The sequence below is a fragment of the Cucurbita pepo genome, chromosome 1 (genome assembly GCF_057944985.1).
Source record: "Cucurbita pepo subsp. pepo isolate OVF chromosome 1, ASM5794498v1, whole genome shotgun sequence".
Classification (NCBI taxonomy): Eukaryota; Viridiplantae; Streptophyta; class Magnoliopsida; order Cucurbitales; family Cucurbitaceae; genus Cucurbita; species Cucurbita pepo.
In genome coordinates this window covers 19,428,144-19,449,297 of record NC_141798.1, presented here as the reverse complement: position 1 = coordinate 19,449,297, position 21,154 = coordinate 19,428,144, and the positions used below count along the sequence as shown (strand labels likewise).

Here is a 21,154-nt window from a genome sequence, read left to right as displayed (position 1 = left end):
TTTTTTTTATCAAGAAAATGAGAGAGAAGATGATGTAGGTTGAACTACATCGGTTAGGCATCGTAATCATAGGTACCAGATTTACCAAAACCTTTAATCCCCTCTGACCCCTTCTTCCTTCCACACATGTCAATGCACTTATAAAAGGAAACCCTTCCACATTTCATCAATATAAAACTATCCAAAAATGGATTACCCTCTTCCTATCATTAATCACTCAAATCCACATGTTACCAATTCAAAGTTTCAAACTTTAACGCGTTACGAATTTAAAGCTTTGAACTTTTGATCGGGACTACGTTGTTTATGTCGATTAAGCGCGACCCATTAAAGGTTAGGGGATGGAAAGAAGAGGAGAAGAGTGGGATAATTGTGTGGTTGAGGGGTTAGGGTGTCCTTTGAAATGGAGGGGGGGACGGGTCCGAATTGACATGACCCTGACCCAGCCATGAACCAAAAGGTACACACTTCAATTTCCTCTTTTCTCTCCTTTAAAGTAAATACCCTTTTCCTTCTTATGCCTTCCTCCTCGTAGTTTCCTCACCTCTGGATTGTTAAACATCTAATACCAAGTAAATGAGAGATATATGAATAAACTGATATCATATTTGAAAGAGGAGGATGGTAAAAATATAATATCAGATGACATGATTGGCGCCTTACCATCACATGATTTTCTTGGTACAACACGAACACTTTGGTTGTATTTCGTAAAGATATTCATACCCTAACAAAAAGTGTAATCTTTTGAGGTAGAACAACATGATTTATGAAACATTTTTTAATTGAAGTATAGCAAAAAAAAACATATATGTGATAAAGTATGGTCTTAGAAATCTTTGGGCATCATGTCACATGATTTTGTTGTCTTTCTCAAAGATATATTCATTTATAATAAAAGTTGATACCAATATTTTTATTACAGTCAATTTGAACATAGTTTAACTGCTAAAAATATTATATTTGAACTTTTATCGGGTAAATGTAGGAAACCGTCATTCTGGAGTAGGGGACCGTCATTGATGATCTTTATTCATCATCTCACTCTATACCATATTTGGAAATTAAAGATCTTTGAAAATACATTTGGTACCTTTATCTCTTTGGGATGTTATTCGCCTTCCTATTTTAGAGAATAAAGATTTGAAAAATCCCTCTAATTCAACTAAGAATATTCTTTCCGACTCACAAAGTTAAAATTTAAATGGTAAAAATCGCAACACTTTTTTAGATTTAAAGTTGAGCGGATGGAGTTTGAAACTAGATCACCAGTTCTCCCAACACAATTAACAAAACATCATATAATTGCTTGAATTAAGGTTATGTGTCACCCAAATTTTTTTTCACCTAACTAAGGTTGTCAAGTAGCTCTCAAATCAAACTGACAAAAAGAAAAAGAAAAAAAGCAATTATATTTGAATCGTACATGATGCCCTTTACAAGAACACACTATAGAACAATTAAGATTGGAAAAGGAAAAAGAATCATGAACGTATCTGATTGAAAGGATGTAAGTTATTAGAGATGGAACCACCAAATAACCCACCAATCAATAGAGTGAATCGAAACTAAGGAATATTAAATGTTTCGAATTGGTTACAATATTAAACCAAAAGTCGAACATGTCGTGAAATCGTTCTTTTACATTTAATTTAAGTGTTGTTGTACCCTAATGTCCATTTACCAAAAGTTTTAATGAACCAAATCTTGATGACAATTTTCAACCAGTGTCTCAGCTACCATCATTTTATGATGGTATTTGAGTCTGTGGAAACTCAATATCCATTTTTGGGTGGACTTTAACCTTTGCCGGGGCGGTGGAATCCGACAGCCACTGTGCTGGGCGTGGTACAGCCTGTATTAAACCTATATGAATCCACATTTGAATGATTAATTAAGAGTTTATAATAAGATCTAGTAGTTTAAAATGTGGGGAAATGCGATTTTGAAGAATGGGCTTTCCAGCTAGTTTTGGGCCAGACCAGTATCGAAATGGGCTTATTCCATTGGGCCGAAAGCCAAGCTAGCGTACTCTGTACAAAAGCCGATGAAGCCAGCTAAGCGAGAGCTTGGATTATACACATTACCGTTGCGAACTTTCCAAAAAGAACCCCAAATCTTAAAATATTTATGAAATTTTGTATTTTTTTTTTAATTTTTTAATTTTTCCTTTTCAGCCCGCTCCCCCTCTGTATATAATAAATCGTACCAAAATTTGACCGTTATCTCTTCCAAACTGTGATCAGAAACAAAGAAGAAGCCCACTCTGTTTGCAGAGAAGAGAAGAGAAAGAAAAACAGAGGAGACTCCTTATTGGTTTTCTCTGTTGTATTGAAATTATCAGTCCTCTTAGTGATTTTCCCTTTCTTTCTTAGAACGAAGGAAGAAGAAAGGAACAGAAAATGGATTCACCTCAAGCGAAAAAAAGTGGGCTAAATCTTCCAGCTGGAATGGCTGAAAGGTCACTTCGGCTCGAGTCGTCATCGGGTTCCTTTCGAGCGATATCGAGCTTGTCGTCACCTTCGAAAACCTCGACTTGTAGTGATAGATTCATACCGTGTAGATCGTCGTCGAGGCTACACACATTTGGGCTGATTGAAAAGGGTTCCCCTGTGAAAGAAGGCGCAAATGAGGCGTATTCCAGGTTGTTGAAATCGGAGCTTTTTGGATCTGATTTTGGTTCTTTTTCCCCTGCAGGTTCACAAGGCCAAGGGTCGCCTATGAGCCCCAGCAAGAACATGCTGAGGTTCAAGACTGAACATTCTACCCCAAATTCCCCTTCTATTTTCGGTCAAGATGCGGGGTATTCCTCTGAAACCTCAACCCCTCCAAAGCCACCTCGAAAGGTTCCCAAGACCCCACATAAGGTTTCCTTTTGAACTCTTTAAAATCTGCTCTCCTTTGATGTGGAAACAAAGACGTATTCAGGTTCCTCCTTGATTCTGCTGCAGGTTCTGGATGCTCCATCGCTTCAAGATGATTTTTACTTGAATCTTGTGGATTGGTCCTCACAGAATACATTGGCTGTGGGACTTGGAACTTGTGTTTACTTATGGAGTGCATCAAATTGCAAGGTGGGTTTACTTCACAGATCAACTCGTATTATATCAATTTTGTTTACCCATTCTCATGGTGTGTTTGTTTATTCCATTTTCAGGTGACTAAGTTATGTGATTTGGGACCCAATGATGGTGTATGCTCAGTCCAATGGACTAGAGAGGGTTCCTACATATCGATTGGAACCAATCTTGGTCAAGTTCAGGTACATAAAAGAACATAAAGATTGGTGTTTGAGCTCGTGTTTCAGGAAAAAAAAATCATATCTTTTCATATTGTTCCATTGTAATGAATAGATATGGGATGGAAGTCAGTGCAAGAAAGTTAGAACCATGGGAGGACATCAAACAAGAACAGGTGTTTTGTCGTGGAATTCTCGGATTTTAGCATCTGGAAGCAGAGACCGTAACATTCTTCAACATGATCTCCGGGTTTCTAGTGAGTTTGTGAACAAGCTCGTCGGCCATAAATCTGAGGTGAGAATGAGAAAATTTCCCTGCAGATTGAATAACTGGACTAGAAACCTTGGAAGCTTTTATCAATTCCTGTAAGCACTACTGCAGGTTTGTGGACTTAAATGGTCAAATGATGACAGAGAGCTTGCCTCCGGTGGAAATGACAATCAGGTATAGATAGATATATAGATATCCATCCTGCAAAGAGGCCTCTTTCTTTGATCTGATCATTTAATAACGAGATTTCTTGTTGGGTATCAATAGCTTTTGGTATGGAATCAGCATTCTCAGCATCCTGTGTTGAGACTAACTGAGCACACAGCTGCTGTTAAGGCCATTGCTTGGTCACCCCACCAAAGTGGTCTTCTTGCATCAGGTGGTGGAACTGCTGATCGATGCATTCGTTTCTGGAACACTGCAAATGGACACCAGTTGGAGTGTGTCGACACTGGAAGCCAGGTTTTTCCTTGAGCCCTGTGAAGAATTGTAATGATGGGTGTTAGTTTGTTTTTACCACAACTTCAACTTGATAAAATTGTCAAATTTTGTTCAGGTTTGCAATCTGGCATGGAGTAAAAATGTTAATGAACTTGTGAGTACACATGGGTATTCCCAGAACCAGATTATGGTGTGGAAGTATCCATCAATGGGAAAGGTTTGTTTTCTAACATAATTCCAGTATGACAAATGTAAATTCTCAGCCTTAGATATGTTAACTTTTTCCTTCCTCAATCAATAGGTTGCTACACTAACTGGACATACAATGAGGGTGCTGTACCTTGCAATGTCTCCCGACGGTCAGGTATTTGAATATGCTTTTAATGCTACTTGTTTCATATCGATGGCCACTTTTAGAGTCTCATAAATGGCCTCTTGCAGACAATAGTAACAGGTGCAGGAGATGAAACTCTTCGTTTCTGGAATATCTTCCCATCAATGAAAACACAGGTAAATAAGAAGACATGGTTACTTTATTTACAAGAACTTACAGATTCTTCTTTAGCTTGCGCAAACACTTAATGTTGTGTGTCTGTCTCTGGTTTGGTTTTTCAGACACCAGTCAGAGATACGGGCCTGTGGTCTCTGGGACGAACGCAAATTCGGTGACAAAATTCTCACATGGGATGCTAATTTTATTGATTCTCTCATTCATAATTCATATTTGTAAATGCAGTTTGATATGTGATCGTGTGCAGTCTCTGCAATTCTTTCCACGCACGTAAAGTGTATGTGTTGTGTGCAAGAGAGTAGTCTGAGTGACATGTTCAACAGAGAATTATTTTGATTCAGATATGTCTAGAGAGTGTGTGAGAATAAGAGTGTTTATTTTTGTTCTTGATCAACACAATTTCAATGAAGGCCACATTTCTAACTAGAGAGCAGTGAATAAGAGTATTTTTGTTCTTGATCAACACAATTTCAATTCAATGAAAGCCACATTTCTAACTAGAGAGCAGTGCATTGGTTCACCCAATCCCAACAAGTGTTATTATAGCAAACAAACTAATTTACTCAACAAATCTCACAAGTAATTCATTCGCATTGCAACGAGTGAAAAAACGTAGTCACTCCAATGCAAGTCTGGTCGAGGTTTCTATGTATGTGGGTTCAAGAACTCCACTACAAAATCTATAGTTACCTTCTTTGATTGATTGATATTTGGATCTTCGAAGTACTCTGGGATTGGCTCGCATCCCGTATACTAGTTGTAAATGGAGTACGGTTGCAGTCAGCTCAATTTTGAAATTTATGTCTTTGCCTGCAAGCTTTGACATATAAGATAAATCTCTCTTGATGACGATCTAGTAGCCTTAGGCCTCAACCAGGATGCCTTTTTGAAGAGTGGTTTCAACATCCGGCTGAATTCTGGAATAAAGAATGTAAAGATAAACCAACTATGATCTCTACAAACGAACTATAGTCTTCTTATGTGGAAATAAAATTCTACCTTGGGTATCTTCACTCTCCAAAAGTTTTATAACGAGGTGGCCTCCTTTTTGCAGCACGCCATCGTAATCTGAGACTGAAGCTGAATCATCCACATTGTCCTCCTTGTTCTTCCCATGCATAACATCATCTCCATGACTTAATGCAGCTTCTCCGAGAGCCAAATTAACTGCCTGCATCCCTAATTCAACTGATAAACTTGCATCTCTAGTGGTGATTCCCGAAACCGAGGGGCACATATCGGAGAGTATTACGGAGAATCCTTTCTCCTACAGAACCAAGCAATAAACAGAATTTAGATTTCAACAGCGTGACTTGTTTTCTGCAACTTGTAAAGTTTCCTTACCCAGCCACTCCACATTCATACTCCTCGCATACAGGAGTAATATGTTTATGTTTTTTTTTTATCAAACAAACTTCAATTTTCTAAGGTACAGAGCAAATATCATATCCCCTAAGCCATACAATTGTACAATGCTTGCACTTCCATTGAATGCTATCAAAGATGGTTTGTGCAAAAACATAGAGAAGGTGATTGGGTGATATTAATAACGCCATTCAAAGAGGAGATCATGCTTGTACAGGAATATTACCAGTGAACCAATTGAGCTATGTTAATGACATTGGTATAAATAATACTACTATAAGAAATTTCCGATTTTTTATATGTCCAGTTACCTTAGGAGATAGTGCCTTCAATTTGTTTTTGGGAAGGTTCATTACATCAGCACAAACAGTTTGAACCCTTGAGTCACAATGCACATGAGGAACTTTTACCTTCTGCTCTGCAAGACCCACATTTCTTGTTATACATTACTACTATCCGAAAAATAAGATCAGCAGATTGACATCACAATTAAGTAACCCAGAAGAAGATAAACAGTTCACCTTGAGATCAATACCCACGACAGAGCCTCCACTTTTCAGAGGCCCCAGACTCTGGCATGCTACCTAAATTCAAATGGCATAATCAATACATTTCACCCAAAAAAGAAAATATTTGCGAAGTCATTGTGAAATGGATGTGAAGGATGATGCAGTATTGAGACCTGAAGCCAGGCACCGGGAGCACAACCAAGGTCCAAAACGGAGGAGCCTGAAGTAATCAATTTGAATTGCTTCTGAATCTGAAGCAACTGTCGATAAACACATTTAAACAAGATTGGCGAAGCTTGAAGGTTCTAAGGAGGCGGAAAAACAGTGAGACGAAGGGTTTTTACCTTGAAGGCGGATCTTGCGACATAGCCAAGACGTTGAGCTTCTCTGTAGAAGAAATCGGGTGCTCCGGCTCCACTCATTTCTTTCTTCCCCTAATCCTTCCTCCTGGGAAAGCTCAAAAATCTATCTGTATCTAAACCCCTTCTCTAGGGTTTTAGACCTTCTCGGTAGGGCCGACTCGACCAAGGGATGCGGAATTTTAATTTTGCAAATAATAAAATAATCCGAATTTTTTAATTTACAGATAATTTTTAAATTTTTTAATTTTTTAAAATTCATTCACTTTTTTTTTTTTTTTTTTTTTTTTTTTTTTTTTTTTTTATGTCTCTCCATATATATTAATTATTTGCCTTTTGCATTATTTATTTATTTCACGGAATTTGAAATTGCATGTGTAAAGCATAAATAATTTAATTTTCTGGAACAGAAAGAAAGTTTAGGTTTGGGATGGCAAAAATAATTCACATAATCACATGTGGAAGTCAAACTAATCTAGTAGGTTGGTGAATTGTCGTTGGGAAGAAATAAAACTAAAAAGAAAACCCCTTCCCCCTGATGACGTGGACGATCTCATAGATCTTGTTGGTGGATTGATTAAACGGTTTGCCACGTCACTCAATAATCCTTTATGTTAAACCCGTAAAGCGCACCGTCTCGTGCCGTCCCAACCGTGCCCAATTCAACTCCCCCCCCCCCCCCCCCCCCTGCCACCTATTTTGTTCTTTTATTTCTCTTAAAAAAAAAAAAAAAAAAAACACCCATAATTTAATTTCTTCATATAAATACCCCTTCGCCCTCTTCGTTTTCCTCAGAGTAAAATCCTCCACTCCTCTCTGTAATGGCGGCAACTGTTTCAACAGCATTGCTCTCTTTCTTGCTAATAATGTCGTTGGCCGTGGAATGTAGACAACATAACGGAGTTTACGGCGGCGGCCCTTGGCAGAGCGCCCACGCCACATTCTACGGCGGCAATGACGCCTCCGGCACTATGGGTATTCAAAATTCAATTTCTTTTTCAGTTAATTTAATTAATTTTTTTTAATCTTATTAATATTTTAGCTATGGTTACAGGGGGCGCGTGTGGTTACGGCAACTTATACAGCCAGGGGTACGGCGTGAACACGGCAGCGTTGAGCACAGCTCTGTTCAACGACGGGTCCAGCTGTGGAGCTTGTTTCGAAATCAAGTGCGTGAATGACCCACAATGGTGCCACGCTGGAAACCCCTCGATTTTCGTGACAGCCACCAACTTTTGTCCTCCCAATTATGCACTCCCTAATGACAACGGCGGGTGGTGCAATCCTCCTCGCCCTCACTTCGACCTGTCCATGCCCATGTTCCTCAAAATCGCCCAGTACCGCGCCGGGATCGTCCCCATCTCGTTTCGCAGGTAAGTACGGCCAAAACATAAATTTTACCGTCGTTTAGTGACAAATTGTTGATGAGATTATGTATGTTAGATGAACACGACTCTACACAATAGTATAATATTGTCCACTCGTAAAATGCCTCATACTAATAGAGGGAATATTATTTAATTATAAACTCACGATCATTTTATAAATTAATTGATGTATTTATGATTGCAGGGTGGGATGCAGGAGGGAGGGAGGGATGAGGTTTACGATGAATGGGTTCAAATATTTCAATCTGGTACTGATAACCAACGTGGCAGGCGCTGGGGACATTGTGAGTGTGAGCATCAAGGGGTCGAAGACAGGGTGGATGAGCATGACACGTAATTGGGGTCAAAACTGGCAGTCAAACGATGTGTTAGTGGGTCAATCACTGTCGTTTAGTGTTAAAGGCAGCGATGGAAGGGTTTTGACTTCCTCCAACGTTGTTCCTTCTCATTGGCAGTTTGGTCAAACCTTCACTGCCAACAATTTCAGATTCTAATTGCTCCATTTTGGCTCTCAATTTTTCAGAAATTTATAAACTAAAGTATGTATGTATGTATGTGGGTAAGTTTTAATGTTAAGTTTGTGGTAATGATGAAAGAGCTCCATCTCTACTTTACGCATTACCAACTTATTTATCACTACATGATGTATTAAACTTTACTCTAAAAACTTAGTATAAGAATGTTTATATTAATAAAACTAAAATTTAGTTGGTCGTGTTATTTATTATGTGTACTACTATATTGATATGAGCATGATTTCAAATCACTGATTAATGATGATCATTGGATAAAATGAAAAATGATTAATTTAAAAAAAAATTAAGAGATTAGAATACATATTATGAAAATTTATGGATAAAATTTACTGGTAGAGAATAAAAATTAAATTTAAGCCAAACATGTAAGTTTCTATTTACTTACTCAATTTCAAAATACATTTTATTTTATAGTTTTAAGTTTAATTTTGATTTAGTTTATTTTAAAAAAAACATTATGCTGTATTTTATTAGTAATTAAGAGGGAGTGAAAATTAAATAAAAACCAAATTAAGTAATAAGAAATTAATATAAATATTCAAAATAGAGATGTCCACGAGCGGTGACGGGGACGGGGACGGGGACGGAGACGGAAACGGAACGTCTTTCTTGTCCCCCTCCTTGCTACTTATTTTACTTGTACTTCCTTTGAGAACTTGTGGAAATCAAATTCTCATTTTTATCCGTCTATTATTCTTTTTTTAAAGAATATTTATTTTTTAATATAATATTTATTAAAAAATGGTAAAAGAAATCCTAAATTAAAAATTAAAATGGTAATAAAGCAATCAAAGGTAAATTATCTACAAGAAAAAAAAAGAAGAAGGTATTTTTCAGTTTATTAAAATGGTTTAAATAAGATGGAATTTTCTGGATTTTCAGTATCTCTCGACTCTTTCCCCCGCGCTATCGGTACCCCTCGATTTCTCTCTTTCGCAGCTATCCCCTCGATTTCTCCCTCGCCGGCGGCGGCAACCGTCAATTGTGGGGGACGGCTTTTGTATCCTTGATTTTGTACAAGGGCTGTTAAAAGCTCATAGCACAGGATACAAAAAACCTGACACCAACACACCCTTCAAGAATACAAGGTAATCCAAGATTATGTTTTCAAATTGAATCAACCAGATGAATTGAACCAATTTTCGTTTGGAAGCCCATTTCTTTCCAGATTTGATTACCCAAAAGGCACTATTTCTAGAACCCTATTTCTTTTTCATTGCCGAATGATGATTTTGTTTATCAACCTTACAAAGAATAAAAATGGTTTTCGTTTACGATGGTTGATCTTCTTTGTGCAGCAGTTTTATTGATTTGGACTCTGAAGTCATGGAGGAGCAATTTGTACTGAGGGTTCCACCTTCTGTTGCTGAACGAATTGAACGTCTACTGAATGAAAATGCTTCTTCATCTGAAGATACTTCATTGGATTTGTCTTTCTCTGGTAAAACAAACTTATGCACTCATCTTCTGGTCCAATCTCCCTGTTCTGTGCTTTTTTCATTACATTAACTGTGATGTTGGATGAATAGATTAACTTCTAGACTTTTGGACTGATTAGCATTGGAAATAGATGAAACTGTGCAGTATGGTTTTATCTTAATTTTGAGGGTTGGCCTAATTGCCTATTTATGGCCTCTTAAATTGTCACACAGAGGATGGGAGAAGTGGCACTTTTGCCATTGGTGATGACCATTTTCCAGCATCACTTCTGGATCTCCCTTGTGTAGTGGAATCATATAAAACATACGATGATACTGTGCTAATCAAAGCTGCAGACATTGCCCAGGTAAAATTGTATCAAAATCGTTAGACTATACATTTCAGGTGATATCATCTGGCTGTTTCTTAGATTTTATGGGATGCTATCATTTTAACAGATGATTATGGTCAGAGAACCAGGCGACCCTGCGCCAGATTCAACCGAGTATAGACATGGCCTGACCCCTCCTATGAGGGATGCTCGAAAACGTAGATTTCGAAGAGAGCCGGATTTAAATGTATGCCATTCTTATCCCTCTTACTGCTAGCTTGATAGTAAACTGCTGTACGACATGATAATCCATTTAGATTCCTACTTGTAACAAGGAGTAGGTTGTTGAGGACAAATTATTGGATGAATATAGTTTATGCTTGGCGTGTGTGTCTCATATATAAATTCTAAATTAACAATGATCTCTTAAATCTATAGGGAAATAATGATATCTTAAGCGTTTTCATTATACGTGACATATCTTCTCAACAAGAGAATTAGTTCTTTATTTTCTTCTGTTCTTCACATCAAAATTTGTTGCATTTAGAAAGTGTCTTTTGATTGTTACATACTGATTCTTTCTCTCTTCTTTTTGGCAGCCTGAGCTTGTACGACGGGTGGAGAAAGATCTACTAAACATCATGGCAGGAGGAACTACCGAAAATGCAGATATCCTTGATAATTTATGTGTTTGAAACTCATTACCATATTAGTTTATGAAACATGTACCCATCCCGTAACCTGTAACCGCCCAAGTTCATCATTAGCAGATATTGTTCTTTTTGGGCTTCCTCTCAAGGTTTTAAAACGTGTCTGCTAGGGAGAGGTTTCCACACCCTTATAAAGAATGTTTTGTTCTTCTCCTCAACCGATGTGAGATCTCACAATCCGCCTCCTTCGGGGTCTAGCGTCTTCGCTGGCGCTCGTTCCCTTCTCCAATCGATATAGGACCTCCTTACCCCCCCCCCCCCCATCCACCCCTCTTTAGGGTCCAGCGTCCTTGCTGGCACATCGCCTCGTGTCCACCACCCTTCAAGGCTCAGCCTCCTCACTGGCACATCGCCCGGTGTTTGTGTCTAATACCATTTGTAACAGCCCAAGTCCACCATTAACAGATATTGTTTTCTTTGGGCTTCCTCTCAAGGTTGTGTCTGCTAGGGAGAGGTTTCCACATCCTTATAAAGAATATTTTGTTCTCCTCCCCAACCAATGTGGGATCCCACACATCCCCGCATCATAAACATTGTTTACATCTCAAAATTATGGCGGACTGAGACTTATTTTAATTAGCACTCATGAAATTCTTGATTGAAGGGAACTGAAACTGACAATATGCATTTTTGCTCCTCTTCTTCTGACATAAAGTTATGATCTTATGCTACATTTTAACCTTAGAGGTTCCTTAACTGAGCATTCTCACATGTTGGAGTGGCTGAACATCAAGATGATAGACACGAGAATTCTCATCATGCAAGTGCAAAGCCTGCATCCACCCCTGCAGCGAAGCCTGATGTGATGGAAACTGAGACAACTGTTGGGGAGCCTGAAAGGAGCGACTCTGATGACTCTGATCATTCAATTGATTAGGTATATTATTATGCTGTTCAGACCAAACTGTTTGCATCTCTGATGAAAGTTGTATCAACCTGGTTGTATATGAAAAGACATGGAGACTGGTTGTCTGTACCCCAACTCTTTAGTGTTTACAAGTTCATTTATTGTCCCTAGCGTTTAGAAACAGAACACTGGATGATTTCTTTGGTGCATAATTGTAAGAACGATTTGAATAGAGTTTTATCTAATGTGGAAATGCTTTGAACACAATGGGTAAGAGATGGTCATTTGTTTGACATAACAGAAATGAAGATTACATATGGCTGCTAAGCCTTTCCTGAGAGAATGAATAGCAAATCCCCCTCACTTGCATCTGCATACGACTTAGATTAGATGGGCAGCAAGTATCGAAACTTGGATTCATAAGGTTGAATTTCCACCATTTTATGGATGGGAGATTTAGTTTCGCCGTTTAAACACTCCATTATCGACCTCTTCAAGCTTGCAGAGCGAGGAAGTTGGCTATAAATCCACTCCAACAGTGATTCCATATCGTCTGCAAAATCTTTCATGTGCCATTGAAGAAGCTTTGGCACCATTATCTTCTTCTTGCTCGTCATCCCCACCGATGCTTCCAGATACTCGACTTTTGCCATCCCCAACTCGTTCACCACTTCCTCTGGCGTATACACCCTTAACTTCATAAAGTTTCAACAGTCCGTCAATTTCTTTCAAAGATTCATTGATGCTCATAAAATATGCAGAAAAAGTAAGATACTTACTGCAGGAGAAGACCAACTGCCTCTGCAGAGAGCAAATGTCACATTTGGTTCTGGATATCCTAAGCCATAGGCATGTCGAAGCAGCATTTCCTTCTCATCCACAGGCTTCAAAGGGAACAACATATTCAATGAACCATCGTCATGTACTGATAGTAGTTTTGAAGTATAAACTACAAGACAGGTAGCGCTTACATATTTCGTTTCATTTTGATGCCGAAGAATGAAATGTTCAATAGCCAGAGCATTGAGAACTACCCCCCCAACGTTAAGAGCAGCCTGCAGGACAGAAGAATCACATAAAGCTTCAGAGTTGTTTTGGTATTTAGGACTTGGGACATTGGCATATACCTTGTTCATCAAAGCCAAGAGTTTATCAGTTGTCGATGGCAGCCCATGTTCAAGAAATGCCTGAAATTTTGGTGATTACAGTCAGTATATTCAAATAGGATCATAGCTGCAATTCATCCGTGTCTTACATGTCTTACAGTACATGCATTATAGAGGAGTTATAAATGTTTATCCAGAATGCCAACTTCTGTTTGTACGTCAAAAAGGTCAACTCCACATTGCTCAGCTTATGAATAAGAATCCTGCAAAGATCAGGAAGCAAAAGAACAATTTGAAGTTTCAACGCTATGTGGCGATCTGGTTAAGCAGGCTGCTACTCACCTCAACTTTCTGATTGACGTTGAGCACTCGGGCAGTCTACCGATGTCGAAAGACGTTCTCGTAATGTGGATGAAGTTCTTATAAGGGCCAACGTTCCTCACACCGCCTTCTGAGTCAAGCAGCAGTATACTATAAGGATTGGGATTGGACGAGGTATAATCAAAAGACAAGGTGAGCTGAGGCGCTTTGCAACTGAAGCTGGTCTTTGCAATACAGCGCTTTGAGCTGATGCAGGAAAGGCCATGTTTTGGTATATTGGGTGAAGTTTTGCTGGTGTATGAAGGCTGATTTAGATCAACATAAATGCCTATGAGACACTTAATCAACTGCTCTGAAAGCTCATTTGGTGTCTCACTGCAAGTTTCTTTCTCTAATTGGCTCTGCTTTCGGCTTCTCGTTGCATTCTTCCTTGGTGGAAGACACTGGATGTCAGAAGCAGCACTTGAAGAGAATCTCCGCTCACTCAGCATTATATCTTTTCTAAGTTCATCATAATGGTGGGATCTGGATCGCTGGCCAGTAAGAACAGAGCTGTCATTAATTTGAGGTCCATTCAAGAGCAGGTTGTGCCGCCAAAGGCATCTAAGCCTCTGCTGAATTTCCCACTCCTTATTCTGTTCCCTCTCCTTGTACAAGTTCAACTTCAGCTCTTCAACCTTTCTTTCTAGCCGTTCAATCTCTCTCTCCACAACTCCCAATTCTTCCATGAGCAGCTGCATCTACAAAGAACAGAGAATCAAGAAATCCCTTAGGCATTACTATTGCTTAAACCAATGCAAAGTGGACGTACCTGAGGTGGTAAAGAAGAGGAAACATGGGGATGGGACAAGAAAGGGCCGTGAAGAGCCCAATGCAGAGCCTTATTGAGCTGTTGTTCACCATGCAATTGTTCCTCTAACTTGAGAACCTGAAGAAAAACCAGATTAGTGTGTGCTTGTGATTGAAAAGAGAGAGGGAGAGATGGAGAAAGAAAGAATCTCACTTCACCCTGAAGGTCAAGTTTGCGCTGATGAGGTGCGGTTGGGTCCATTAGAAAGTCTTCAAATTTCATGATTTTTGGGATTGAGAGGAACATATAGAAGAAGATAGCAGAAAGTTGAAGAGGGTTGTATTCAAAATGCGAGAAAGGGAGAGGGGTGTGATCGTGGGTGGCATTAAGGATGAAATGGGGGAAGAGTTGACTAAAGATTTGAGCTTTAAAGACAAATTTGAAAGGAAATGAGAGATGCATGAGATTGTTTTTTTGTTTGTGGATGGAAATGGACGGTTGAGATTGGAATTCTCATGAGATTCTTGATGGTGTTCTTGGAAGAAATAAGAATGTGGATTTCATTAATATGAGAGGTGTGGGAGGTGAGGAAGGTGAATTAAATGAATGAATGAATACAGACACAACACAAAGCTTTCTGTTCTAAAAAATTTGACAGAACAAAAAAGTCAATATAAGAAAAACACAATAGACGCCGTCTGTGGGGATCGAACCCACGACCACGTGGTTAAAAGCCACGCGCTCTACCACTGAGCTAAGACGGCTTTGTTACTATAATACAAACAATAATATATTGGTTTAGATTCCTCTATAATTTTTTTAGTTTGATAAATATTCAATTTTTTATTTAATTTTATGTTTTTTTTTTTGTTATTTATCTTTTACGAAAAATAAAAAATAAAAATTTAAGTCAAATTTTGAATATTAAAAAATTAGTTTTATTTTATTTTTTAAATTTGTAAGTACAATAATTTTTTTAAATGAATAATGTTCCAGTCAAATTTAATAAAGTATAATATTCCATTTTCATTTTTGTTATGGTTGATCTAAAATGAAAAGATAAATAAATATCACTCTTTTAATTTATATTCTTTTCTTATATTATCTTAAATACTCATATACATGTGAAGTAAAATTATAAAATACTAAATATATATTTTAATTTTAAGATTATTTTTTGTTTTATTTATTTATTTATTATTATTATTATTATTTTTTTTTTTTTTTTTGCTAATTCCATGAAATATGTCAATTATCATTGAATAATACTTTCAAGTTTTTAATTTTAACCATTCATATTATACATCTTCACATTTTTTTTTTTCGAATTTAATTCTTAATACTACAAAAGTTTAAATTCCATACTATCACCCAAAATTACTTTTACAATTTAGCCCGAAAAATTTAAAATTTTAATTTATTATTTAAAAATATAAAATTTTAACCCATTAAGACAAAATTGGACAAAGAATCCAAAGAAAATGTATATGTAGATATATATATATATTCAACCAAATATAAAATTTGGATATTATCAAAGTAAGGTATACCAATCCAAATAAGAATACAATATGTCCATTTACATGTGGTAGCTTACACCTTTTCTGCTACTCGCAACTCTAATCGTGGGAGCTAGGTCGATCACTCATTTCTACACAATAGATACATGTAATATCTCCTCTTCAATTGTATTGGAATAGATAAGAAACTATTCGTCTTGTGGATGTCCGTGAACAAAATATGTATAATGTGTACTATATTATTGTGATATTTGTACATGTACATTATCAAAAACTAATAAGCAGTTGTAATGGCTATGATCATTTTTATTAAGTCTTTTGTGTGTGAATGTTTGCATAATCCACCACGCCTAAACTGTGAGAAAGTTATCTTATTTATAATAAAATAAATTATAAGAATATGAAAAAAGTAATAAATGAAAATAAGAGAAACCTATGATAGGAAAACAAATATTCATATATTTGCCTTATAATAAAATATGTATATATGGTAAATTATAATTTAGTACTAAATATGTTTAACACTGTGTCATACAAAAATTGACGATAAACGAACTGTTCCATATCTTCCATGGTTAGAAATTTAATTATCTACAACTTTTTCTGCTTTTATAATTTAAAATTAATAAATACACCCAAATTTATTAAGAATATATTCAAATGGGCACATTAAAAAATTTATGTGGGCTTTTTGCTAATATGCTCGTGATAAAAATGAAAATGTTAATTTATAACGTTGTCGATGAAGATCAAACCTACAAAACCACATGGTTAAAATTCGCGTGCTCAATCACTAAACTATATAAACGGTTAACTAAATTTATAAATATGAATAAACTATCCATTAAAATGACTTCATTTCAATTGAAATAGTTAACTAAAAGATATATTTGTATGGATATTCTATACAAATAAATAAAAGAGCGGCGAGGATCATACCCATAACATTTAACCATAAATAAATAGGCGTTATAGTAAATATTATTTCATGTACAAGAAAATTGGTAGTCGTAACGCTGTATATGGGAGTCACAAACCCATGACGATATGGTTAGAGCGATATACTTTATAATTGAGTAAAATCGGGTTGATGTTATAATATCATAAATCAAATTAGATAATTATTTAAAAAGATAGCCTTTATTTTATGTTAATTCATAGTAGTTTGACATTTAGAATCTGAATAACTACCAAAAGAGGTAGGAATTCAAATTGGTTCAAAGCAACAAGTTTGCACACATTTCCCCAATGGTTTTGAAGAAGCCAAGCCACTTAGTTTTCCCATGGGTTACATCCTCCACATCCCCCGCCGCCCTGTTTCACCATTAAATCAAACTAAATAAGCTTAACCTTATATACAAGTGTTTATGTGATTTTGAGATCACATTCAAACGCTAAACATGTTCCATTACCTGCAGCTTGAACGACACTCCAACTTCAATTTCTCCCTTGAAGTGGATTTTGTGTGCTAAGACATGGTACATTCTAGGCGGTATCTCCGACCATCCTTTTCTAACTCCTTCCGCTAATAAATCCTTGACATCTATTCTGCAATCATCATTCAGTTCTATCGTTAGTAAACTTTGAATGTGGTGGTGATAATAATAGTAGTAATTATGTAAGAGAAGATCAATGATCTTACTTGACATCGCCAATGTAATCATCACCATCTATAGCGTCATGGTCCATGACTTTGAATAAGATATGGAAGTCACCACCGCTCCCAGGGTACTCTGCTAGGAATTTAAATTTCTCATCCCATAATGGATTTGGTCCTCCATCTGCGCTATTTAAAATCATACAATCAAGAATATATTAATTTATAAAAATTTTGAAGTTGGAAAGAAAACGAGAGACTAACTTTTAGCAACTCCGCTCATGCGTTCTTGGCCCTTGTAGTTTATATCAACATAAGGGTCAATTGGTTCTGTGAAATGGGGAGAGAATGAATAGGTTAATAAGTAAGTAAGAGCATAGGCGCCATGAGAGCAACAGAAACCGCAGATTGGAGCTTACTATTAAGAGGATCATGGGCTTGAAGTCCTTTACCACTAATCAAGTGGACCTCCAACATTCCCATCCCCATCGCTTTGCCTCTGTCTGTCAACCTTGAAGATGAAGTTGAAGGAATACAATGGTGCAGTGGCTTTAAATATATATATATATATATATATATATATATATATATATAAGGATAATACCGGATCAAATTTAATAAAGTATAATATTCGATTCTCAAAATAAAAAAGAAAAAATATCACTTTAATTGTTATTCTATTTTAGTATTATCTTAAACATGTGTATTAATTTTAAACTATTAAATGTATGATTTAATTCTAATATCATTTTACGCCTATGACTAATGATGTATCTCAATTGTTATTAAATTATGATCACTTTAATATTTTTAATTAATTTTAAGTTTTGATATTTTTATATATATTGATTTTATTTTTATATGTTTCTTTTTGTTTTAGAATCTGGTTCTTCCAATCACATAGTGTCTAACCGTTATTCATAAAAGATGATTCACTGAGAGTTTACGACTGAAAATTACTTGTGACAAAAAAACTTGACCTATTGATAGTGTTATAAAAAAAAAGCATAAAATTAAAAGAATATATTCAGTCAAATATAAAATTTAAGTATTCGTACCAATCAAAGTAAGCAGCCATGAGATATAATATAATAATGAATTAATTAATTATTATTATTATTATTATTTTGGGTAAAAAACAAACAGTTTTATTGAGGCCAATTAAAAAAAGATTACAGGATATTTAGAAAAAATAATAGTTATTTTGGATAGAAGATTATTTACTTTAAATGTCAAACGATGTACATGTTGAGGTAGTTAGTTAGTATTTTTCTTTGTTATTAGTTAGTTTGTTAGTTACCTTTTCTTGTTATTAATTTTTGATGAAATTCTCCTGTAAAAGGGATTGTACCCTATCAATAATAAATGATCATTTTTTGTATCTTTGCAAAGTTATTGAAATTTACAGTACACCACCCTGTAATCTTTTAAATTTTATCTTAATTTGTTTATAAAATAGGTAGACAATAAATTCATATAATTATTGGACTTGACCGTACTTGGATGATTTTTTAACAGTCATGTCACCATCCGTCCTCATTCTTTGTACTTGTGATCATATATTCAAGAGCTACATAGTCATATGTTCCCATTATCCTAGTAGAAACATAGCTTGTTAGAAATTACGACTTCCATAATATGATATTGTTCACTTTGACCATAAACTCAAAATCATTGCTCTTGTTTCTATGCAATTATGCCTGCTCGTAATTTTAGGCGGAACAAACAACCATTATGATATTGTTCACTTTGACCATAAACTCAGGATCATTGCTCTTGTTCCCATGCAATTATGCCTGCTCGTAATTTTAGAACAAACAAACATTTTACTATTTAGATGTTAAAAGCCAACCAGATTTATAAACCCAAATCATTCTTTTATTGGTAACTTTAGGAAGAACCAATTTACTATTTTAGATATTAAAAGCCAACCAGATTGATATTGAAAAACAAAACTAAACGCCGTCTGTGGGGATCGAACCCACGACCACGTGGTTAAAAGCCACGCGCTCTACCACTGAGCTAAGACGGCCTTGACGTTATAACGTATACTGAAGCAGTATAAAACCAATATCTATGGTTGAGGGATGTTTTCGACCCAACTCTCTATTTTCAGGTTGTTAAAATGAAAAAATTAGTTTTTTTTTTTTAAATTATTTACCCATCTTTATAATTATTTATATACAATCTACATAAATTATATTAAAAATTCAAAAACAAATACAAATCAATCTATAATTATTAAAAAAAAATTAATGAAGAACAACAAAAATTGTAACATATTAACATAATACAATATTGTCATAAAATTAAAGACAACTAAATACGGACACTCCTTGAGAATGGGTTAAAGTAAGAAAAATATAACGATAAATCACAAAATTAAAAATATAATAAAAATCATTAGTTTAAAAATACTGTATATAATAATAAAAAAAAAAAATTAGAGAACACTCAATCATTATATATATAAAATATGATATAATAATGTTGCAATAAATAGATAATCAATAATTAAAATTTAGAATTATGAATTTTATAACGGAACTTATAAATCTATGTAAACTAATTTTCAGTGTTTACTCTCAAATCTTATAATAATAAAAAAAAATTCCACTTAAAAAATACTCTTAATAATTGAAATATTTTGGGCAACTTCTCTATTTAAATTTATTTACTTGGTCCAATAATAAATAAAAATGATGTATTTAAATTTATTTACTTGTCCAATGTAAGATGGAGAGTAAAAAAATTCTTTTATGTCTTTGCAAACGCATTTATAGAAATTTGTATTTAAAAAATTCATTTTATATATCGTAACATAAAAGACCACTTACTTCAAAATTGTTCAAATATATATATAATAACATTGAATATTATACGCCTTTGTCTCAAAATAACTAAAATAACCTAAATGTATGTATAAATCATAATTAATAAACTGCCTTTGTTTCAAAATAACCAAAATAACTTAAATGTATGTATAAATCATAATTAATAAACCTCTTTTGTTTCAAAATAACCGAAACATCTTAAATGTATATATAAATCATAATTAATAAATCTGTTATAAACTATATTTTTAAATTAAATGATTGTTTATTAATTTATTATTTATATCCTAAACATATACCTCATCATTAAATCTGTTATAACTATATTCTTAAATTATAAATTAAAGGATTGTTTATTAATTTATTATTTATATCATAGTATAAAAGGTATGAATAGTTATATATTAGTTTATTTATAATATGTTTTAAAATAGTATGAAATATTGAAATATTTTTAATATATATATATATAAATTAAACAAAATAAAAAAAATAATAATGTACTTGATTGCGTTAAACTTGAGCGTGAGAGTCTTTAATTAGATGGAACCACCATTCTAATAAATACATTATTATGATTAATTTATTAATATATTTTATATATTTTTATTTGACTCGGATCAAATCGAAAATTTTGTTCCATGAATATGAATCGAACCATTCAGTTCAGGTTCCAAAAAATGAACCCAATTCAATTCGAAAGGTTAACTCAACCCAACTCAACCTTTATAGTTCGGTTGGATTGATCTGAATTATCGAATTGAATGTACACCACATTTTCAAATGAATTTAAGAAAGGTTGTATGATCATAAATAGGAGCGAGTAAAGACTAAAAACGGTTTTTCACAGACTGAGAATTCGAATTCCTTCGTTTTTATTTATTAAATGTAGAGGAAAAAAAAAACATTTTATTTTTTTTATTTTTTTATTATTGGTCACTCAAATACAATAATAGTATAAGTTAATAGATAGACTTAGAAAGTTAAAAACAATTATATAAAAATGTTTAAATGGGTCCATTACAAAAAAAAAAAAAAAAAAAAAAAAAAAAAAAAAAATT

At 34.8% G+C, this 21,154-nt stretch overlaps 6 protein-coding genes and 2 non-coding genes across 16 annotated transcripts; 3 read left to right on the top strand and 5 right to left on the bottom strand.

The window, feature by feature from the left end:
* The first annotated feature begins 2,216 nt into the window (after positions 1-2,216).
* On the top strand, positions 2,217-4,887 carry FZR3 (FIZZY-related 3). Its single transcript, XM_023686593.2, has 10 exons — positions 2,217-2,867; positions 2,952-3,074; positions 3,158-3,262; positions 3,354-3,533; positions 3,621-3,683; positions 3,777-3,971; positions 4,066-4,167; positions 4,252-4,314; positions 4,392-4,460; positions 4,566-4,887. The coding sequence occupies exons 1-10, from the start codon at positions 2,403-2,405 to the stop codon at positions 4,617-4,619; spliced, it is 1,419 nt and encodes a 472-aa protein (XP_023542361.2). The 5' UTR covers positions 2,217-2,402; the 3' UTR covers positions 4,620-4,887.
* On the bottom strand, positions 4,861-6,842 carry LOC111802921 (FtsJ-like methyltransferase family protein). The gene is made up of 6 exons (XM_023687581.2): positions 6,680-6,842; positions 6,509-6,595; positions 6,348-6,410; positions 6,138-6,239; positions 5,461-5,728; positions 4,861-5,378 (listed from the first exon to the last, which is right to left on the bottom strand). The coding sequence occupies exons 1-6, from the start codon at positions 6,755-6,757 to the stop codon at positions 5,260-5,262; spliced, it is 717 nt and encodes a 238-aa protein (XP_023543349.2). The 5' UTR covers positions 6,758-6,842; the 3' UTR covers positions 4,861-5,259.
* A 637-nt stretch (positions 6,843-7,479) lies between these two features.
* On the top strand, positions 7,480-8,669 carry LOC111791651 (expansin-A4). The gene is made up of 3 exons (XM_023673079.2): positions 7,480-7,669; positions 7,749-8,067; positions 8,267-8,669. The coding sequence occupies exons 1-3, from the start codon at positions 7,516-7,518 to the stop codon at positions 8,574-8,576; spliced, it is 783 nt and encodes a 260-aa protein (XP_023528847.2). The 5' UTR covers positions 7,480-7,515; the 3' UTR covers positions 8,577-8,669.
* A 795-nt stretch (positions 8,670-9,464) lies between these two features.
* Positions 9,465-12,192, top strand: TAF7 (TBP-associated factor 7). Of its 4 annotated transcripts, none has more exons than XM_087118477.1 (6): positions 9,465-9,706; positions 9,920-10,059; positions 10,271-10,404; positions 10,496-10,615; positions 10,968-11,039; positions 11,791-12,192. In XM_087118477.1, exons 2-6 carry the CDS (start codon positions 9,945-9,947, stop codon positions 11,953-11,955), a joined length of 606 nt encoding a protein of 201 aa, XP_086974603.1. In that variant the 5' UTR covers positions 9,465-9,706; positions 9,920-9,944; the 3' UTR covers positions 11,956-12,192. The 4 variants fall into 4 exon arrangements, with proteins under 4 accessions (XP_086974603.1, XP_086974596.1, XP_086974599.1 ...); XM_087118470.1 differs by having other exon boundaries at positions 9,917-10,059; XM_087118473.1 differs by having other exon boundaries at positions 9,465-9,803.
* A 119-nt stretch (positions 12,193-12,311) lies between these two features.
* Positions 12,312-14,761, bottom strand: LOC111780480 (uncharacterized). Of its 6 annotated transcripts, XM_023660905.2 has the most exons (8): positions 14,356-14,756; positions 14,164-14,280; positions 13,374-14,092; positions 13,195-13,294; positions 13,053-13,112; positions 12,897-12,980; positions 12,705-12,809; positions 12,312-12,620 (listed from the first exon to the last, which is right to left on the bottom strand). In XM_023660905.2, exons 1-8 carry the CDS (start codon positions 14,602-14,604, stop codon positions 12,312-12,314), a joined length of 1,743 nt encoding a protein of 580 aa, XP_023516673.2. In that variant the 5' UTR covers positions 14,605-14,756. The 6 variants fall into 6 exon arrangements, with proteins under 6 accessions (XP_023516673.2, XP_086974586.1, XP_086974581.1 ...); XM_087118460.1 differs by having other exon boundaries at positions 12,897-13,112; positions 13,374-14,086; positions 14,356-14,760; XM_087118455.1 differs by having other exon boundaries at positions 12,897-13,112; positions 14,356-14,759.
* Positions 14,762-14,834: 73 nt separating this feature from the next.
* Positions 14,835-14,906, bottom strand: TRNAK-UUU (transfer RNA lysine (anticodon UUU)). The gene has a single exon. It is a non-coding gene; the product is annotated as a tRNA-Lys (tRNA).
* Positions 14,907-16,783: 1,877 nt separating this feature from the next.
* LOC111792130 (16 kDa phloem protein 1) lies at positions 16,784-17,807 on the bottom strand. The gene is made up of 5 exons (XM_023673494.2): positions 17,679-17,807; positions 17,524-17,589; positions 17,305-17,443; positions 17,075-17,210; positions 16,784-16,976 (listed from the first exon to the last, which is right to left on the bottom strand). The coding sequence occupies exons 1-5, from the start codon at positions 17,746-17,748 to the stop codon at positions 16,935-16,937; spliced, it is 453 nt and encodes a 150-aa protein (XP_023529262.1). The 5' UTR covers positions 17,749-17,807; the 3' UTR covers positions 16,784-16,934.
* A 1,412-nt stretch (positions 17,808-19,219) lies between these two features.
* On the bottom strand, positions 19,220-19,291 carry TRNAK-UUU (transfer RNA lysine (anticodon UUU)). Its single transcript has one exon. It is a non-coding gene; the product is annotated as a tRNA-Lys (tRNA).
* Between the last annotated feature and the right edge of the window lie 1,863 nt (positions 19,292-21,154).

Excerpts from the sequence above, each read along its gene's own strand:
- LOC111802921 (XM_023687581.2), bottom strand. The coding sequence starts at position 6,757 with ATGAGTGGAGCCGGAGCACCCGATTTCTTCTACAGAGAAGCTCAACGT. Across the intron at positions 6,596-6,679 it reads TCGCAAGATCCGCCTTCAAG|TTGCTTCAGATTCAGAAGCA; the intron begins GTAAAAACCCTT and ends GTTTATCGACAG. Across the intron at positions 6,411-6,508 it reads CTCCCGGTGCCTGGCTTCAG|GTAGCATGCCAGAGTCTGGG; the intron begins GTCTCAATACTG and ends ATTTGAATTTAG.
- FZR3 (XM_023686593.2), top strand. The coding sequence starts at position 2,403 with ATGGATTCACCTCAAGCGAAAAAAAGTGGGCTAAATCTTCCAGCTGGA. Across the intron at positions 4,168-4,251 it reads AGTATCCATCAATGGGAAAG|GTTGCTACACTAACTGGACA; the intron begins GTTTGTTTTCTA and ends CTCAATCAATAG. Across the intron at positions 4,461-4,565 it reads TCCCATCAATGAAAACACAG|ACACCAGTCAGAGATACGGG; the intron begins GTAAATAAGAAG and ends TTGGTTTTTCAG.
- TAF7 (XM_087118477.1), top strand. The coding sequence starts at position 9,945 with ATGGAGGAGCAATTTGTACTGAGGGTTCCACCTTCTGTTGCTGAACGA. Across the intron at positions 10,060-10,270 it reads ATTGGATTTGTCTTTCTCTG|AGGATGGGAGAAGTGGCACT; the intron begins GTAAAACAAACT and ends ATTGTCACACAG. Across the intron at positions 11,040-11,790 it reads GAACTACCGAAAATGCAGAT|GTTGGAGTGGCTGAACATCA; the intron begins ATCCTTGATAAT and ends GCATTCTCACAT.
- LOC111780480 (XM_087118447.1), bottom strand. The coding sequence starts at position 14,604 with ATGCATCTCTCATTTCCTTTCAAATTTGTCTTTAAAGCTCAAATCTTT. Across the intron at positions 13,113-13,194 it reads ATAACTCCTCTATAATGCAT|GCATTTCTTGAACATGGGCT; the intron begins GTACTGTAAGAC and ends CCAAAATTTCAG. Across the intron at positions 12,621-12,704 it reads GCAGTTGGTCTTCTCCTGCA|TTAAGGGTGTATACGCCAGA; the intron begins GTAAGTATCTTA and ends AACTTTATGAAG.
- LOC111792130 (XM_023673494.2), bottom strand. The coding sequence starts at position 17,748 with ATGGGGATGGGAATGTTGGAGGTCCACTTGATTAGTGGTAAAGGACTT. Across the intron at positions 17,211-17,304 it reads GATTACATTGGCGATGTCAA|AATAGATGTCAAGGATTTAT; the intron begins GTAAGATCATTG and ends TGATGATTGCAG. Across the intron at positions 16,977-17,074 it reads GAGTGTCGTTCAAGCTGCAG|GGCGGCGGGGGATGTGGAGG; the intron begins GTAATGGAACAT and ends ATGGTGAAACAG.
- LOC111791651 (XM_023673079.2), top strand. The coding sequence starts at position 7,516 with ATGGCGGCAACTGTTTCAACAGCATTGCTCTCTTTCTTGCTAATAATG. Across the intron at positions 7,670-7,748 it reads TGACGCCTCCGGCACTATGG|GGGGCGCGTGTGGTTACGGC; the intron begins GTATTCAAAATT and ends CTATGGTTACAG. Across the intron at positions 8,068-8,266 it reads GTCCCCATCTCGTTTCGCAG|GGTGGGATGCAGGAGGGAGG; the intron begins GTAAGTACGGCC and ends TTATGATTGCAG.